This window comes from Choloepus didactylus, chromosome 6 (genome assembly GCF_015220235.1).
Source record: "Choloepus didactylus isolate mChoDid1 chromosome 6, mChoDid1.pri, whole genome shotgun sequence".
Lineage (NCBI taxonomy): Eukaryota > Metazoa > Chordata > Mammalia > Pilosa > Megalonychidae > Choloepus > Choloepus didactylus.
In genome coordinates, this window is record NC_051312.1 from 74,442,037 (window position 1) to 74,456,350 (window position 14,314).

Consider the following 14,314-nt stretch of genomic DNA (forward strand, 5'->3'; position numbering starts at 1 on the left):
TATAATTATGCCTAAGAGGCACCTCCAGCGACCCTCTTGTTGATTAGATGTGGTCTTTCTCTAAGCCCAACTTGGTAAATAAATTCACTAACACCCCCCACCTCCCCACCCCCCACGAGGGACATGACTCCCAGGGGAATGAATCTCCCTGGTGACATGGGACATATCTCCCAGGAGTGAGCCTGGCCCTGGCAGCAAGTGATTGAAAATGCCTACTTGACCAAAAGGGGGAAAAAAGAAAGGTAACAAGCTGAAGTCATAGTGGCTGAGAGAGCCCAAATAGAGTCGAGAGGCTATCCTGGAGGTTTCTCTTATGCAGGCTCCAGCTACATATCCCAGGTGGCCATAGTATGTCATGCCCTTACCAAAAGTAGTTTCCAAATACCTAGGTCCCTACCTGAGATTCTATAAAAGATTCACTCACTAAGTTTTATCTTTCAGAAACTTAAATCCACCAGCATGTTCCTATACCAGACAAGTCCTAAAACCCAGTGGCAACAGCCTCTTTAAGATCAACAATTAGATGCAGCCCCCTTCCCCATACTGTCGACACTCCCTTTAATATGAACAAGTTAGGGTGCTCACTGCCTAGACACCCCTGAAGATGAAGAGATTAAGTGAGAGGAAAGGGTAGCAACAAACAAGATAAGATTTAATAAAGGTCTATGTGTACTGAGACTTTATATAATTATATATATTTTTTGGATGCTGGGGTGTAGGAAGGGCTGGAAGGAGGTAAATGACATGGTGGAACTGTAGCGTATAGCATCCTTTGGAATTTGCTCTATAGCTGCTCATTGAATTGTGCCCTGCAGTTCTTCACCTTTCTGTTTATCCTTGTATTGCATAATAGGGAAGGGACTGAGACCGTGGAACTCTACTCATAACAGTTTTTGAAATTACCTATGTAACTGCTTGTTGAGCTGTACATCGAGAGTTGACACCTTTCTGTATGTATGTTATAGTTTACAATAATCAAAATGGCTTAAGTTGTGGACTGCGACCCTAAGTTGTGGACTGTGACCCAAGACATTCTTTGAAATTTGCTCTCTAACACAACTTGTGAAAGCGTACTTTGAAAGTTAGCACTGTTATGTATATATGTTAAAGTTCACAATAAAAAAAAGTGACACCTAAAAAAAAAATCTAGATGCAAAAGTCGTCAACAAAATACTAGAAAACCAAATCCAAAAGCACATTAAAAGAATTATATACCATGATCAAGTGGGATTTATCCCAGGTATGTACCCGTTGTTCAACCTAAGAAAGTCAGTTAATGCAACACACCACATTAATGGAACCAAAAAGAAAAACCCATGATCATCTCAATTGACACAGAAAGGGCACTTAAAATATGGCACCCTTTCTTGATAAAAACACTTAGAGAACTGGAATAGAAGGAAGCCTTCTTAAAATAATAAAGAGATATATAAAGAACACACAGCTAATGTTATTCTTGATGGTGAAAGACTGAAAATAAAAGAATCAAATATCTAGGAATAAATTTAACCAAGGATGTAAAGGACTTGAATATGGAAAACTATAAAACACTGCTAAAAAGAAATCAAAGAAAACCCAAACAAATGGAATGACATACTTTGTTTTCATGCATTAGATGACCAAATATCATTAAGATGTCAATTCTACCCAAAATTATTTATAGAGTCAATGCAATCCCAGTCAACTTTCCAAGAGCCTTCTTTGCAGAAATGGAAAAGCCACTCATCAAATTTATATGGAAAAATAAGAGGCCCCAAATAAATCGCCAAAACCATCTTGGAAAAGAAAGATGAAGTTTGAGGACTTACAGTTCCCAATCATAAAACTTATTACAAAGCTACCATAATCAAAATAGCATTGTACTGGCACAAGGACACACATATTGACCAATGGAATTGAATTGAGAGTTCATAAATAAACCCTCACATCTATGGTCAGTTGATTTTTGACAAGGCTGCAAAGTCCACTCAATGGGGAAAGAATAATCTCTTCCACAAAGGGTGCTGGGAAAACTGGATATCCTCTGCAGAAGAATGAAGGTGGAGCTCTGCCTCACACCATATACAAAAGTCAACTGAAAATGGATCAAAGACCTAAATATAAGAACCAAAGCTATAAAACTCCTAGAGGAAAACTTAGGGAAGCATCTTTGGGAACTTGTGTAAGACAATGGTTTCTTAGACCTTAGACTTTATACCCAAAGCATGAGTAACAGAATATAAAATAGACAAATGGAATTCATCAGAATTAAAACCTTTTGTGCAAAGAACTTCATCATGACAATAAAAATATGACCTATAAAATGGGAGAAAATATTTGAAAACCAGATAGCCAGTAAGGGTTTAATATACAGAATATATAAAGAAATGCCACAACTCAACCACAGAAAGATAAACAACGCAATTTAAAAATGGTCAAAAGACATGAATAGACATTTCTCTGAAGAAGATATACAGATAGCCAATAAGCACATGAAAAGATGCTTAATGGCAAATCAAAACCACAGCAAGATATCATTTCACACGCACTAGAATGGCTACTATTTACAAAAAAAAAAAAAAAAAAAACAACAGAAAATAAGTGTTGGAGAGGATGTGGAAAAATAGGAATACTCTTTCATCGTTGGTGGGAATGTAAAATGGTGCAGCTGCTGTGGGAAAACCATACGGCTGTTCTTCAGAAAGTCAAGTGGAGAATTGCCATATGTCCTGAAAATTCCCCATTTTGATATTTTCCCTAAATAACTGAAAGCAGGGCCTCAAACAGATATTTGCATACTGTTGTATATAGTGGCATTATTCACAGTTGCCAAAAGATGGAAGTAATCCAAGTGTCCATTAACAGATAAATAGATTAACAAAATGTGGTATATACCCAAAGGAATATTATTCATCCATAAAAAGGAATGAAGTCTGATACATGTGCAAGATGGTTAAACCTTGAAATGTCATGTTGAGTAAAATAAGCCAGCCACAAAAGGACACATACTATATGATCTCACTGATATGAAATAATCAAACTCATAGATTCTTAAACTAGAATACATGTTACCAGGAACCAGGGTTGGAGGTAGGGAATAGGGAATTAATGCTTAATTAGTACAGTTTCTGTTTGGGTTGATGGAAATGTTTTGGTAATGGATGGTGGCAATGGTAGCAGAACACTGTGAATGTAATTAAGGCCACTTAAGTATATATTTGAATGTGGTTAAAAAGGGGGATTTTATATAGTAGATATGTTAGTAGAATAAAAACTTAAGAAATAAAAAAGGACTGAACAACACAATGGACCCTAATAAAAACTATGGAATATAGTTATTAGTACAATAGTATTGTTTCATCAATTATAACAAAAGTATAATGTTAATAGGGAGAACTCTGTGTGTGTGTGTGTGTGTGTGTGTCTGTGTGTTTGGGGGGGATGGGTATATGGTAACTCCGTAACTTGTCATTTTTGCATGATTTTTCTGTAAATCTACAATTTCTCTAAGAAAAAAAATTTAAAAAGAGTATCAACAATTACATGCTAACAAATTAGGTAATGAATCAAAAATTTAAAAATGCAAAGACACCAACTACCCAAATTGACACAAGAAGAAATAGAAATCACATGTACACATATTGAATCAATAATCAAAAATATTCCATGGAAGAAAAGTCCAGGACCAGATGGCTTCACTGATTGTTCTACCAAATATTTAAAGAAGAATTAACACCAATATTTGTCTAACTCTTCCAAAGAATTCAAGAGGAGGGAATATTTCCTATTTCATTCTATGAGACCAGCATTACTGATACCAAAGCCCAGTCAAGACATCACAAGAAACTTATATTACAATACAGTTTCCCTTAATGAAAATATATGTAAAAATACTAAAACTGAATCCAACAACATATTAAAAAGATTATACACCATGACCAAGTAGATTTATCCCAGGAATATAAGGGTTGTTCGACATACAAAAATCAATGTAATACACTACATAAATAGAAGAAAAAAAACACGACCTCAATAGTTGCAGAAAGGGCATTTTGACTAAATCCAGTATTCTTGATAAAAGTAGGAACAGAAGGGAACTTTCTCAACATGATAATGGCCATTTATGAAAAAAAATCACAGCTAACATCATACACAATCATGAAAGACTGAAAGCTTACCCCATAAGATCAGGAAAGAGACAAAGTTGCCCCCTATCATCAGTGCTATTCAACATTGAACTAGAAGTTCTTGCCAGAGCAATTGTGTGTGTGTGTGGGGGGGGGGGGGAGTCCAAATCAAAAAGGAAGAAGTAAAACTATTTGCAGATGACATGATCTTATACAGAGAAAACCCAAAAGAATCCACAAGAAAATTATTCTCACTAATAAATGAGTTCAGCAAAAGTGGCAGGGTACAAGATCACCATACAAAAATTAACTGTGTTTCTACACACTAACAATGAATAACCCAAAGAGGAAATTAAGAAAATTCCATTTACAATAGTATCTTAAAAATATTAAAATTCCCAGGAATAAATTTAGCTGTGCATACAAAAGGCTTTTATATTGAAAATACAAAATATTGTTGAAGGAAATTAAAGAAGACCTAAGTAAATGTCAAGACATCCCATGTTCATAGATTGGAAGAGTTAATACTGTAATACTGTCAGTATTATCCAAAGCAGTATACAAATTCAGTGCAGCCCCTATCAAAATTCCAGGAGCCTTTTTTGCAGAATAGAAAAACTGATCCTCAAATTTATATGGAACTGCAAAGGATCCCAATAGCCAAAACAATCTTGAAAAAGAAGAATGTGATTGGAGGACTCACACTTTGCAATTTCAAATTGTACTACAAAGCAAGAGTAATTAAAACAATATGGTACTGACATAAAGATAAGTAGATCAATGGAACAGAATTGAAATTCCAAAAATAGACCCATACATCTATGTCCAGTTGATTTTCCACAAGAATTCTAAGTACATGCAATGGGGAATGAATAGTGTCTTCAACAAATGGTCATGAGAAAACTGGATATTCACATGCAAAAGAATGAAGTTAGACCTCTACCTCATACCATATACAAAAATCAAAACGGATTAAAGACCTAAATATAATAGCTAAAATTATAAAATTTTTGGAAGATAACATTGGAGTGAGTCTTCATTCTCTGGGATTCGGCAGTGGATTCTTAGGTGTGACACCAAAAACATGAGCAACAAAAGAAATAATAAATTTGATTTAGTCAAATTAAAAACATTCCTGCATCAAAAGAAATTACCAAGGAAGTGAAAAGTCAGCTTACAGAATGGGAGAAAATAGTTTCAAACCATATATCAGATAAGGGGTTAATATCCAGACTATATAAAGAACTCCTAAAACTCAACAGGAAAAACAAAACAAAATACAACCCAATTGAAAAATGTGCTGCCAAGGATTTGAATACAGTTGTTCAAAGAGCATATACAGATGGCCAATAAACACATTGTAAAGATGTTCAACATCATTAGCCATTAGGGAAATGCAAATCAAAAGCACAAGATATTACTTAACACCCTCAGGATGGCTACTATTTAAAAAACAAAAACAGAAAATAAGTGTTAGAGAGGATGCAGAGAAATTGGAACTCTAGTCCATTATTGGTGGGAATGTAAAATGGTATAGCCACTGGGGAAAGCAATATGGCAGTTCCTCAAAAAGTTAAATATAAAATTACCATATGATCTGGCAATTCCACTTCTAGGTGTATACCCAAAGAGAGTGAAACCAGGGTCCCAAAGAGATAATTGTACACCAGTGTTTATAGCAGCATTATTCACAATAGCTAAAAGGTGGAAACAACCCAAGGTCCCATTAGCAAATGAACAGATAAAACAAAATTGTGGCACATTTACACAATGAAATGTTATTAGGCCCTAAAAAAGACTGAAATTATGAGACATGCTGCAAATGAAAGATCCTTGAAAACATTATGTTCAGTAAAATAACCCAGACACATAAGGACAAAAATTGTGTATCACCTATAAAAGAGGATTAGAAATAGCAAATTTGCAGAGATAGAAAAAAGACTAGAGGTTATTGGGGGATGGAGGAGCGGGAAGGGGGAAGTATGCGTTTATTAAAATAAAAAGTTAAATACTCAAATGCCAAAAATAACGAAAGATTTGTCTTTGACCTGACTCACAAAAAAGAAATCCCAAAATAACTACTTTTTAGTAATAGTTTGATTATGCTATTTCCCACAAAGGCAAAGACTACAGGAAGAAAGGCACAGCTCAGGGAATGCTCTTGATCATGTAAAAACACAAAATCTCAGGGAATGAGTAAACCCTACTTACTATCTCACACACCATTAAATTCCCTTGCAACCCAAACTACTTCTCTTTCAAAGAAAAATTTAGTATATCACCTGTTCAGGACTATTGAGAAAAAACGTAAATGAAGTATCCATGTGACTATCTTGTCCATTTTTACACAAATTTCAAAAATCTACTTACGTTTCCCCATTTTCTTTATTTTTTCCTTCTCCATTTTCTTATACAAAGAAAGTAGAGCAAATTTCTCCTTTCTTACATCATTCCTTAACTTCAAGTACAAGTTTTTTCATTTATGAATTGGGAATAACACCCACCTTGAAGAGCTGTTAGGATTAAATAAGATACTGTTTATAAAGTAGCTGTCCCAGGGTCAAGCATGTGGCAGGTGTTCAGTGACAGCTGTCATAAATTACATCACTTCCTGGCTATCCCACTTACCACTCCAAGGCTACCCAGACTGCCAGGAGTGGCTCAGGGTGCAGGGTCTTTAGTTTTGACCTCCTTCCTCAGGACATTAGCTTTCATGTCTATTTCAGGCCACACCTGCAGCCTCGCAGTCTCCCTTCCTCGGGCTTCTGATCTGCCACCAGCTGAAAAAAAGATTCCGAGCATGCTCAAATTCTGTTTAAGTGGTTCATGTAGAGCCAGAGGAATCAAGATGCTGGGTCTTTGTGTTATTTCTGTCACTTAGGCCTTTTCCACCTCTATTTGAGCTCTACAGTCCTGTTCTAGTCCTAAGGGCCAGGCCCACAGGGGCATACTTAGGAACCAACAGCCTAGTCTCCCATTAGGCACAGCTGACCATGAAAAGAATTGTGCTAATTTTAGTACATTCTAACCTCACCATTTTCCCAGCCCTTCCCAGCCCTCTGGGTATGATTCTGACCATCCTTAAACTTGATGAGCTAGACAAGTGAGGGTAGCTTTGACTCATGTGTCATTGGCTCTAAAAAAGATATGATCCCTGGATTACCACTACCCACCTACCACCACTGAGCCTCCTAGGACTGAGAATTATCAAACAGTGTAGAAAAAAATATTTTAGGAAAACGACAGTTTTTCCTTTTATGAAAAATCAAAAGGAGTACACAGCATGTTGAAACAATTCAAGTTTAATTTCTTGGTATATGTTCTGTATTTAGACAAACACTAAATTCTACAACATACATAAGATCAACATGGGAAAATATCAAGTTCGTCATTGCACGTACCAGTAAATAAATAAATTGCTCCAGAATAACAAAGAGTTTATTCAAAAAGTCACTTAATAAAAGCAGTTTTGCAAGTTCATCTAAAACTCCAGATAATCATGAACAAAAATAAAACATCTGACCAAAATAGGAAAAGATAATCTTGTGCAAATAAACATATACTTTCTAAGCAATATGAAAACTGTTCCCAGCAAGAGAAATGTCACCCAAACTGACCAAGTCTCCCTTTATCACCAAATGTGGGATTAAAGAGGCCAGAGTCAGGCTTCCCTTTTTAAGTCACTCCCATTTGCCCTCCAAGAAACTCTGGATCACAGCCTTATCTCCCACTCTGCCTGGACCTTGATAGGGGGAGGGAGGGACAGAACGTAAGAGAAGGATGGCTCCCTTAGGAAAGAAAAAAGGCACAGTGATGAGCTAGAAAAAGTAGTGGTGAAAGCAAAGATTACTTTCTTTCAGCCTGAATCCTATGGTAGCTTTTACAGTCCAACCTCCTCATTTTGCAGATGGGAAAACAGACCTAGAAAGATTATGTAGTTTGCTCTGATTTGACACCTTCCAAGTGGAGTGGTGCTTTCTATAGACCTTCTTGGTGGAAAACTCAAAACTAAACCTGTCCCAATACTTCTGCTATGTCCCACTCATCCTGAGATGATGAAAATTACAACCTGTAGGTACACAGCCAGCAAACTCAAATAAGACCCCATTCCTTAGCCTGTTTCTGGGGACTGCTACAAGCCTACCAGCCAGGGCTCAGGGCAGTGTAGGGTTCTGACTCTGAGTCCTGGCTACAAGGGAATCAGGCCCCAGTGCTGGGTATCACAAGAATGCTGGAACCATTAGCAGACTTATTTAGCTATCTGGAAAAATGTGCCCTAAGGGCCACTCAGGAGGTTGCACAACTTGTCACAGCTGGGGTGTGGAATTATAGAGAAGGGAAGACCAGTGTTATTGCAGTAGAGGAAAACCAGGGACTCCAACTAGGAGATGGAATTTGTGCTTGCATAACAGAGCCATGGACATGGCTGTCCCAGCATCTCCCTTCACTACAGATCCCATCATGAATAAAGAGTGGACCTTTTAACTTGAAATCACTGTTGGCTGGTAAATTTAGAATGACCTCTCAGGTAAATGCTTGCTACTTCCAGTGAAGAAAAACTGCTTCTACAATTCTGTTGTCCTACTGTCACCGAAGGAGGTGGGCTCCAAAGGTTCTCTTCCAGCCTATGGTTATCACGCTTCCTAGCTTTCAAACACCTGTCCTCACCATGGGTGTGGACCTTACGTGTTTCCTCTGAACTAGTGTCATGATTTTTAAGACACATTCACCAGAATATGTTCAGATTCATCCAAAAACATGCATGCCACACAGTGATATTTTTAGGTAGTGCAAAGTGGGAGCTGAAAACTAACCTTGAATGGTATCCTCCAATCAGAACACTGAAAAAATTGTTCTGGTACTTTCCTAGGTATTCTTTCTGTCTGAAGAGCATGAAATGAATGAACAAAATCCACAGCTTATCATAACTACATCCTTACCCCTTTCCTACTCATACTTTAAAATTTGAAATTAAAAAATTAAAACCTCAGTTTGTTGTTTGCAGATTGCCCTTTTCCACAAAGACACACACACATGGACACAGAGCACCTTGGAGACACAAGGAAAGAAAAGCTAGAATTGGAGAAGAATTGGGGAAGTGAACTTTAACACTCTGCAGAAGAACTGTTTTGGGGCAGAGTGTTGAGTTTTAGGGTATGGCCCCAGGAGAAGTTACAGAGCCAGCAGCAGTTACAGAGGAGCTGCCTAAGGTCTCATCTGTGCAACATCTTTAGGCACTGCTTGTTCAGTCAAATTCCCTGCCCAATCAAGGATCATCTGGGCAGAGGTTGTGGAGGGCAAGGACTCTTCCTCTTGGAGATGCTAAGCCCAGATGGTCTCCAGGGGCCCTGACTGCTTTTTTAATCTTTGGGCCCATGGCTGCAAGGCCAATAGTCAAGGAAAACCAGCATCAGGAGCAGAATCTTGCTAGGCTGGGACCCAAGCAGTTGACTCAACTGCTCCTATTCATGACAACACCCAATGAAGGATTTTGTTCCTAAAGCTAACCTTCTCCAAGCCCATGCCAGATAGCCCAGGATCCATGTTTTCTGGCCCTACAGGACTCTAGAGGAGAAAGCAAAGGCCAAGCATTTTCCATTGTGCTTCTAGTTTTTCTATCTGCCACTACAACCCACCCTCCTTCAAGGATCCAAAATCAGCTTATTCCATCTTAAATTCCTAGACTCAAAGAAACTGACCAAACCTTAGAGCTCACCTTGTTTCCATCATCTCACATGTCAGTAGGTCTCTTTTCATTTAAGTCAGCAAAGGAAGGGTCAAACTGGGACTATAAAAAAGGAGGATGGCACCACAGTATTTCATTGGGAAATGGACCAACCCCAGCACAGTGCCTTCAAAATGGCCCTCAGTTAAGAGTTGTCTAGAAACGGGACTATGTTAACAAAAGCTAATCACTAGAGGGCCTTCTTGGAGATGTGTGCCTGAGATGTGGACAACTCCACGCTAGAATGGATGTGTCCTGCTTTAAGCACTCAACACTGGAAAACCTAGATAACAAAGAAATAAGAACGTACTACTTTCATTTAATGAGTCAAAGCAATTCCTTTACCCACAGAGCCTCACTAATATGTTTAAAATATGACTTTCATTTGTAACCAATTTCTTTTCAAGCTTATCTGTCCTACAGGTACAATTCCTTGCTTCCTACTGATTCCAGACCTCCTTCCCGGCAAGAAGCCTGTGCCAGGGTAAACAATGAATGGGCAAGAGCTTAAGAGTTCCCAAGCCTGTAGGGTGGATGGTACCATCCAAGGATAAGTTTGGTGATGGAGGGAGAGCTCAAGCCTAGCCCTGGAACACTCAACCCAGAGTTTGTGCAGCCCTCACTGAGGAACACAGGCCAGTCATCAGATTGACATGCAAAAAGCCAGACACCTTGGAGCAGGGAACTGCCCAATTTCCTACTGAAATGGTTTCAATTTTATATACCAATTCTGACATTTCTAAGTTTCTGGAATTAGGAGAACAGGGGAGGGCATGCCAACTGGGCCCCAGAAAGGGCAGAGAGCTGAAGATACCAGAACCTTGGGGGAGAGTGGGAACAAAGATCAAGGAAGTTTGAGGTTCTGAATTCTGCCACTAACTAGCAAAGGGACCCAGGGCAAGTTCCATTTTCTGGGTGTGATTCTCCTAAAAGTGATGGAGTTGTACTGGTTGATCCTTAAGGATCCTGCCACCCTTGATCTCTTTGTGATTCTAAAATATTCTCTTATCGTCCTGTCCCATTCCCACCCAAGAACCACCACAGAAGTTGCCACCAACTTCAACCAAGAGCCACACTCATATGGCCTCACCCCAATGGCCTAGGCTCTCAGCAGTGAGAGCTGAAACTCAAGCAAGAGCACCCAGAGCAGAGATTCTTTTTGGAGCATGTCATGGCTTAGGAATGGCCCCCTTCCAGCAAGAGCCCCAGGCATGCTTAGCTGTGTGCAGCCTGGAGCTAGTGACCCTGTCCATGTTTCCTGGGTGTTGTGCTGGGGTTACTCAGAAGAGCTCCTGGGGCAGTTGGCAAGGTCCCCAGACAGTCCTGAACTAGGGAGCCTATTCCATGCACTTTCTGCATGTTGAGCCTGTGTCCTGCAGGCTCCCATCCACTGAAAACTCTGGCCCTGAGAGCTGGTTCCTGTTGCCTCTGACAGTGCAGAGCAAACCTGAAAAAAAACAAATGGGCTCAAACCCGGGGGTGCCGGCCAATTCTCACAGCCAGGCTCCTGGAATCTTGGCAAGGTGCTGTCCCTCATCCTTCCCCCAATCTCGCCTCCCTGTGATCTTAACTTCTCCCAGGCTTGGCAGAGACCTTCTGCAGCTGTAAGGGGCCTACCTGGCTCTTGAATTTTTGAGCCCTCGACATCAGGAAACCACAGAGCCAAGCCCAGCCACCAAGCTCTTTGCTACATAAAGTTAATGTGCCCTAAACCCACACACACACACATACACATACACACACACACACACACACACACACACACACACACACACACACACACACACACACACACACACACACACACACACACACTGGGTCCCTCACTGTGGGGACACCCATTGTCACTGTACTCCTGGACTGAGCGGATGGCTGGGCCACAGCAGCCCTGCCTTGTGCTTTCTATCCCTCTACACCTCTTCCTCCAGCTGGAGGTCACCCAGCTTGGCAAACACAACTGCAGCAAGATATTAACCAGAAGTGGGGTTTGGGGGCTTGACCTTGGGGCACAGAAAGGATTCACTCTAGTCCCTTCTCACCCACCCATCTACTTACCCCTGCTCCTCTGCCTCAAAAGCAAAGGCAGAGAAGCCAGTTCCTGGCTGGCTGGGCCAGGAAGCCTGCTCAGGGCCAAAGAGTCATCTGGCAGGAAGCCTATGTACAGTGGGTAGGTAGGACTATCTCCACAGGCAGGCAGGCAAGCTCCATTCCAGGCTGGGCAACCCCAAAGGGCTCGAGGAGGCCTCTACTCGCAGGCCAGCTTGCTGTCGAAGCTGGACAGGGCAATAGCAAAGGCCTGTAGTGCACATAGCGGGTAGTTGTAATCCATGGTGAATACATCCTCTGCTACCCGGCCAAACTGCATCACGATGTAATCCGCTAGGGCCAGGCACAAACATGAACAGAGAAAAAGAGAGACAGAAAAACAGGATAGAGCAGGGATTGTGGAGATAGGGAAAGACAGACACACCCAAACCACAAGAGGGAAGGGAAATCAAGAAGCAGAGATGCCACAGGATTCCAAAGGGAGGTAAAACAGAGGACAATTGGGAGCAGTGGCAGGAGAGGGGCAAGAGATGGCGAAAGAGAAAGATGCGTACACGAGGCAGGGAAGAAGAGAATAAGTCCATTCAAAAGGGTATTCCCATGCCAGAGACTCTACTAAGTACACAGAATCTAGGGTTAAGCCTCCAAAGAAGGTTTTCCCAGGACCTCCCAGCCATAATGGTTATATAATTCTTTACAACTAGGCTAAGCCATACAGTCCACTTCCTTAAATTCTGGCCTATATGGTCAGGCCTAGGTCAGCTGAACCCTGAGCTAAGGGCCTTGGATACTATGTGGACAGTAATGAGTAGGGGCAGAAACACTCACGGTCATTGCCATGGATGATCTGGAAGTTCTTCACAGAGGCCTGTGTGACGCGCCCATGGAAGTTGAGTACATAGGACTGCGTGTCATCATTCCAGACAGGAGTCTTGTTTTGCAGCTCGATGATAGTCTCTGTATTCTTATTCTGCCAACGTGCTAGCAGTGTCTCATGCTCCTGGGAGAGCAGCCTCACCTGAGCCAGGCCCAGGCTTTGGTACCATCACCACCCCAAAGAGGGCTCTGTCCCAGGGGTAGGAGTCCCTAGATCTCCCTGGACCTCCAGTGCTTCTCGCACTGTATCTCCTACACGTATACACACTAGCTGGATTTCTGCCCTTAGAAGCTCATGCAGAGGCTCGGATGAAGGGGATGGGGAGAGGCTGGCACAGAGACTTACATTGCGGGGCCGGATGGAGACTCTCTCGTGAACCATGTTCATGCCTGGGACGATCACACTCATCTTCCGAGGCCCCTTGAAGCCTAAGACGTTTGTCTCCTAGAAAATAGAGGGCACAACATGGGCCATCTGAGGAGTCTACTCACCCAGAAGAGACAGGTGGGAAGGGAATAAAGACGATGAGCTAGTTTTTATCATCTCCACTTGGACGTCAGACTTAATGTCCAGAACCAAGTCCCTGATCTCCACTCTGCCAAAACTACTTCCTCTTTCAGTCTTCTTTGTCTCAGTTAATGGCAACTCAGTCTTTCCATTTACTCAGGCAAAATACTTGGAGTGATACTTTACTCCTCTCTCTCTCTCACACCCACTCCTATTTCATCAGCAAATTCTGTCAGCTGTACTTTCAAATTATATCCAGAACTTGACCACTTTTCACCACCACTGTTTCTCACTGAGATCTCTGTAACAGCCTTACCCCAACTCTTTGTTTCTGTCCTTGGTGCCCCTTGTCCCTCCTCACTTCTCTGTTCTCAACACAGCAGAAAATGGTTCTGTTAAAATCTAAATATAGATCACTTTCCTTCTTGCCTCAAAACCTGCCAGTGGCTCACTCCCCAGTTCACTCAGTAAAATCGGAAGACTTTACTTGGAAGACTTCACTTGGACCCGAATGGCCCTCATTATCTCACCCTCCTCGCCTTCCCTCCAGCACGCCAGGCATGCAGGACTTTTTTACTCACTGTTCTTCCCCAGTGAGTGGCTGATTCTCATGTCATTCTGAGCTTTCCCCAAGAGTTACCTTGGTGAGGCCCTCTCTGCCATCCTTTCTGAAATCTGGCACACATGTCAGTATTTCATATCCCCTTTCCTTGCTGTATTTTCTTCTTAGCATTTATCAAGAACGTATTTATCTTACTTATATATGTCTTATAGATTGTCTCCCCCACTAGGGTGAGTTCTATAAGGATAGAAATTTAAGTACCACATCCTCAGTGCCTAAAACAGTACCTGGAACAGAGTTGGTGCTCACTAAGTATTTGTTGAAGAGAACGTAAGACTCAGGCGGCCTCTCCAAGGTTGGCCAGCAGGTGGCACCATTGGATCATCCTAAATAGCTGTGGAGTCACAATTGGCTGACAGGGCACTAATCTCTCATTTTAAGAATGAAGAGACTGAGGCTTAGAAAGGTGGAGAAACTCCTGTATTTATATT

General features: G+C 41.1%; 1 protein-coding gene across 1 annotated transcript in view; it reads right to left on the bottom strand.

Moving 5' to 3' along the window:
• Positions 1-7,392: 7,392 nt before the first annotated feature.
• Positions 7,393-14,314, bottom strand: part of TUB (TUB bipartite transcription factor) — a 62,529-nt gene continuing 55,607 nt past the window's right edge. The window contains 3 exon segments of the mRNA XM_037840068.1: positions 7,393-12,210; positions 12,706-12,877; positions 13,100-13,198. Coding sequence (XP_037695996.1) covers positions 12,077-12,210; positions 12,706-12,877; positions 13,100-13,198 — 405 coding nt within the window. The 3' untranslated portion in view covers positions 7,393-12,076.